Source organism: Oncorhynchus kisutch, linkage group LG6 (assembly GCF_002021735.2).
Source record: "Oncorhynchus kisutch isolate 150728-3 linkage group LG6, Okis_V2, whole genome shotgun sequence".
Classification (NCBI taxonomy): Eukaryota; Metazoa; Chordata; class Actinopteri; order Salmoniformes; family Salmonidae; genus Oncorhynchus; species Oncorhynchus kisutch.
The window spans coordinates 40,508,129-40,514,128 of record NC_034179.2 but is presented as its reverse complement, the minus strand read 5'-3'; the positions used below and the strand labels follow the sequence as shown (position 1 = coordinate 40,514,128).

Here is a 6,000-nt window from a genome sequence, read left to right as displayed (position 1 = left end):
GTGTATGCTAAATACAAAACGTGGGAACCAACCAACAAGCTGCTTTAGAAATGCATGCATGCATTATGAGAACGAAGAATTAGTCATTTGGCGAGTCACAGGCCCATAAATAATAGGTCGACTATGCGCAATTACGCACAATTGCACATTGGACATCTCATCTGGTGCAGATATTTTGAATGGTTGAAAAAAACTGGGCAAAATAATGTTGGTTAAATATCTTCTCAAAATGCACTTCTATGTTGTACGGATCAATAGAGGTTTCGTGAGATTCCTAATCCGAATTACTCCCAGTGGAGAGCGACTAGCTGAGCGCACTAGTTTGTGCCTGCATCCATTGCCCCCCTTGAGTGTGTGAGCACGAACATTTTGCCCAGGCGGATTAATTCGTGTTGTGTGTGTGCTACGGCTGCTAGTCACTCATTCTGCGAGCTGCTCTCGTGCGTATTCGGGTAGCTGCAAGGACCAACTCGAATATTGCTATCAGAATACAGTAGTTGGAAAACATACATTTCTTCAGAACACTGAAATCGTTGTCAAGTCTGTCCATCTATTCTTCAAGGAGAATATCTTTGTGATATTGCAATGCTTCAAACAAGGTATCTCATCTGGGCATTGCTCTTTGGCTATGCAGGTAAGATTGTTTTTTTTAATGTTTGTTTTTTCTAGAAATTATTGGATATCGCCAACTCATACATGCTACAATGCAAATTCTTTAAATTCTGAAAGTGCTTTGTTTTGTTCACAGTATAGCAGTGTCCGTATGTGTCCCATCCGTGCTAACTGCGTCTCAACGAATGGACAGTTAGATCTATCATATTAGAGCTGTCGCTTCGGAATATAAACAGGCAATGGAAACCTGAGTTTCTCATAGATAAGAGACGAACGGGAAAGTATGGCTCTTCTCTCAGTAATGGCTGTGAAGCGAAATAACCGATATTTGAACCTTATTTCATAATCATATAGACTAAATCTCAAGTAGGCTCTGTCTGTAGTTTACTGTTTAGGCTACTAATTATCTGCGTAATAAGATATCACTTCTCCGTTAATTGAGTCGTTGCATTGCCTCATGGTTTGAATATACATGGTTTGAGCAGTTGGACAAACTGTTTTTCCTAACCTTGAGCTTTGTTGTTGCGGAGGAGTGGGTATAGCGCCAAGGAGTAGATGGATGCGTTCGGTCTTGGGAGGAGAGTCAGTGAAACAAGTATTGCCTTGCTGGTCCTTTGTGTCAGCAAAATCACTCAACAGTTAATGTGTTTGAATTATTGTCCATCACATTTAATTCATGGAACCAATAGGCTTACCCTTTTTTACAGTAGGCTAATACAAAGGGTTTGGTAGCTTTTTATGCTTTATATATATATATATATATATAGTGGCGCGCATATTGTGCTCTCAGCGTTGGTTGCGGATGGGGATGATTTGTTTCGGTCCTCAAACCTAGCACCTGCAAATATTTTTTATGAACGCGGTAACTATGACACTTCTTGGTAGCGTAATAGTAGTCTAGGTTAAACGCGAAAGCCTAATGTTTTATTTTGTTTTCAATTAAACTTGTTTCAGCATTTCTTTATCAATTCATGCGTAAATGTGAAAGCTCTAGGCTGATTTTCAATCGCAAAGTTGAAGCCTTCCAATAGGCTACATTGTATTTGATGCGTAGAGGTCTACTCAGTGCAGACTGTGCGTGCTTGTAACGTGAGCCACATAGGGGCATAGTTAGCTATATCAATACATTTCACATGAATACATACATACCTAGCCCTTCTAGACAGGCTTATATATGCGACAAAGATTTTTTTCATCCCCGAACTGAATAGGCCTATAGATTTTGGGAGAGATAACAGAAAACAGACCTCCATAGACAGAAAAGTAATTGGCAATATGCTACTATTATCTATACAAGTATCTAATGAAATGGGTCAGTAGTCATTATGAATCCCATGGTAAACAATGTTATCCAACCAGAGAGCGCGGACTCAGGCACCCGTTATATTGGATCAGTCTGTATATTGCCCCCCCCCCCCCCCCCCCCCCCACACACACACACACACACATGCACACGCAGATACACACCACAAACAAATATATTTTTTCTTCTTCTAGAAAGCATGTGTTTTTGCATAAAGATGTCTATATGTAAAACAAATGTATTGCTAAGCAAACACAAAACACTCCTTTGTCTTTGGTTGAACTAGGGGCGTGGCATTGATCTGCAGGGAGGTTTAGAAGGGAAGCTCCACTGGCAATGTGGGGAAGAAAGTTGTCATGAGGACTAAGCAACAGTAGGGGGAATATTAAGAGCACCTCAAAATCAGTAGCCTACTTCATTCAGTGTTCACTATAAATACCCAGAGACTGCTTCAGTTCTTTTTTGAGGAGGGAAAGTGTAATGGACTAGACAGAGATAATTGAACAATTGTGAATAACTAAGTCCTAACCCATTGCAAGGGAGTTAAAATAAGAAATTGATCACATTATTTGATTGGCCTGGGAGGTATTAAGTGAGTAATGACAGTACTGTGATGTTAGAAAGCAAAATAAAAAAAATGTGCAGAAACAATGTAATTAAATATATTCATTTCCAGTTTGCTGACAATTACATTTCGATGCCAAGGGCTAATAAACTTAGAAGGAACCCTGGCCACTGTCCAAGAAAATGCCCAAACAACGCTAGATTCTTTGCTGGATGATATTCAATACAATTGTTTGAGAGAGAAACTAACTGAATATGAAAAGTGGCTTATAGTACTGCCTTGACAAAAAGGCAGCGAGACAAAGACTTTGGCTGGTTGGGGGAGTATGAATAGTATCTGGTTCTGTGGAATGGAGGTGCATCATCACATCTGTTACCATCGGTGTATAGCCAGAGAGAAACATGGGGGTTCCAACCAGACAGACTGGGAGCTGTTGCTGGTTACATTCCATTCTCTGACTTAGTCAAGTACAGATGTTGGATCTTCATTTGATCACTATTTTGTTACTGAGAATTTTCCTGGCACTTCAGGAAATGCAAACGTCTAGTGTATTTGAGTTTTAAAAAGGCTTCTAAAGTTTGTAATTTCCACATTGACATTTCAGACTTGATTTGCCCTAATGAAAAATGTATCAACCCCAACAAAAATGTCCATTAATTATAATCCACATAATAATTCTTATTTCCTGCAAACTGGCTCCAAATAAGATCCTACATATGTAAGAAGCACATTGAGGACCACCTCCATTCTTTCTTCCCTCCTCTTTTTTTATACATCACTTTTGTCCACCAGAGCTGTTTTAAGGAGCTTGTATAGTTGACTCCTTTCACAGTTTGAATATATATTACATTTGGGCGATGAGATTTGTGGCAAGGGGTAATGGTGCAGAAACTCTCCCTGTGCGGTTGTCATGTGTTGACATGTAAATGTTAGCATGCAGCTGCTCCTGCAGCGCTCCTTACCATTAAGTGCACGTGTGACTGCCAGCCAAAAGATGGCCCCGGCCGGCCACACATTCCCATCACATTGGCAACATTCTCTGGGAAGCCCCTGGTGCTTTTTGCCAGGTTCAGGTCCCCATCAACATCAAAGAAGTAAATCCAGGAGAGAACACGCTTCAGGGAGTTCTTTAAAGTCAAGCAAATAAATAAAAGGGAATGCAAAGACTTTCCAAAAAGCGTGTTGTTTATGTGTGTCCGGCGTAGAGTTCACCTCAAGAAGAGGGCGAAGTTTAAGATTAGTCAACAGTTGGGGAAAAAATAAACAATTCCACAATGGTTAACATCTGGGACTTCAACTTCTGTGGCAAGTTCAAAGCCACTATGAAAATAGGATTGCCTATTTTTGAGAGGCGGAAGCAGTAAAAAGCAGCCTAACAAGGGAAAATTATAAGTCTTTCGGTCTGTTGCTTGGAATGGGATATGAATAAAACATCCAGCTGGATACTTCAAACCCCATCCCATTCTAGTTGGGTGAGAGGCATAGCGTTTAAAGGGATATACACGGTTTCAGACTTCTCTGTTGCCTTAACTCTGCAATAATGTAGCATTGTAAATATTATGGCCCTTGTTCCGGATTGCTGTTGTTAGCACCTCCACTTTATGGTATAACCTAACTGTGTGTATCCACATGGAGGATGACTTTATCCCACCCAGATTGGAGGTAAATTATACTTCAAATTTGGCATAACATTGATAGTCTTCAATGTAACACTACTGTTGTTTGTAATGATTGGCTACATCTGTGCGTATGAAGTATAGGTTATTCCTCCCGTACATAATGGCACGTCCGCCCTTGATCTCCCGGTGTGGGCCCAATGAGGCATTAATAGCAACCTCTTTTAAAGTTTATCATTCCATCTGGCAGCTGTCCCTTAGCAGATTTTGCAGTCAAGGCTGATTGTGTTCACCACAACGTAGGAGAACCACTGTGTGTCTAGGATTGCTCAAAAGACTGAATGTGGAAATGGGCGGCAATTCAATTTAGTGAGGCGAAATGTTTTCATAGATAAGCCACATTTGGAACAATTGATTTCATCCCAAGGATGAGTGTTCATGGAACATAAACTAAAGAGATCCCATTTGAACCAATCCAGTCAAAAAGTATAAATTCCCCTATATTTAATTAGAGTAAGACAGCAAGTGCAAAAATACACTGAAAGTGAAAAGGCTTAAATTATTTGCTCAACTGGCAGGCTAAAAAGTAATATGATTAACCACGAAACAGAATCTCATCGGTGAGTAATTTATTGCAGCGCCACTTGTTCCATTTGCTGAAACCTGATGAGATTGCAGATGTTTTTTTATTTATTTAACTAGGCAAGTCAGTTAAGAACAAATTCTTATTTTCAATGATAGCCTAGGAACTACCTTGTTCAGGGGCAGAACGACAGATGTTTACCTTGGATTTGATCTTGCAACCTTTCGGATAGAATTCCAATGCTCTAACCACAAGGCTACCTGCCGCTCCAATGTTATCCAACACTCTAAGAAAAAAAAGGGTTCCAAATTGGTTCTTGTGCAGCCCCATAGGAGCACCCTTTTTGGTTACACGTAGAACCCTTTTTAGTTCCAGGTAGAACCCTTTCCGGTTCTACCTAGGCTTGGGGGGGTATACTGTATATACTGTATACCGGGGTATTTGGAAAAAGGAAATGCATCGTTTTTCAATACCGTCAAAACTATTTATTTGAAGTGTTTCAATACATTTGAGTATTTGTTCTCTTAGGGGAAAAAAGGTGCTAGAACCTTAAACGGATATTCGGCGATACTCATAGGATAACCCATTGAAGAACCCTTTTTGGTTCCAGGTAGGACCCTTTTGGGTTCAATGTAGAACAAGGAACCCAAAAGTGTTCTACCTGGAACCAAAAGGGTTATCTTATGGGGACATCCGAAGAACCCTTTTGGAACCCTTTTTTTCTAAGAGTGTAGTTACTTAAGTTATTACCTGCTGTCAACTTGTGCAGTTCTTTAGGATATGAAGCAGATTGTGTTCTTCATTTCACCTGTCACATTGTCAATTATGAAGCTTACCATAGTTCCCCAGAACAGTTGAGCCAGTCACGTGTTGGTTTGTAAATGGGAAAAAGTGAGCTTGGTGAGTCCATAGCATTCTATCTCTCTCTGCGTGTCTCTGTTGTGCGGCGCACATCATATGATGAAGTTACACTTGTATGCAATTCACTACAAACATTTTGCCATCAGATATCTTATAATGGTTTTAAGAGCTTTGGATGAGTTATCTGTACAGCTGCCATTATCTGTACAGCTTCCTACTAGCATTTTTTCCCTCCTCCGTTCTTAACCCATCTGCTCCATCTATACATGCTGCTCTTCCTTCAGAAAAGCATACATAACAACTTTGTTCATTTGCACAGTTTCTCTCATTCACTTTCGCTTTTGAATGTCCACACTCACCCAAAATGGCATTCGGTAGCTACTAGCTATGCTTATATTACTTTATGAGCTGGATTTGCCTGTTTTTGCAGTTAGTTTGTTTTTGCTCGTTAGAATTTAGC

The 6,000-nt window shown here is 40.1% G+C and overlaps 1 protein-coding gene across 15 annotated transcripts in view; it reads left to right on the top strand.

Moving 5' to 3' along the window:
• Positions 1-382: 382 nt before the first annotated feature.
• The window catches only part of LOC109892854 (neural cell adhesion molecule 1), a 291,531-nt gene continuing 285,913 nt past the window's right edge, over positions 383-6,000 (top strand). For 3 of the 15 annotated variants that reach the window (XM_020485684.2, XM_020485683.2, XM_020485682.2), the window contains exon 1: positions 403-634. In XM_020485684.2, coding sequence (XP_020341273.1) covers positions 586-634 — 49 coding nt within the window. In that variant the 5' untranslated portion in view covers positions 403-585. Of the gene's footprint in view, positions 635-6,000 lie in introns of all 15 variants that reach the window. The other 12 variants (XM_031826751.1, XM_020485679.2, XM_031826754.1 and 9 more) reach the window with 8 other exon arrangements.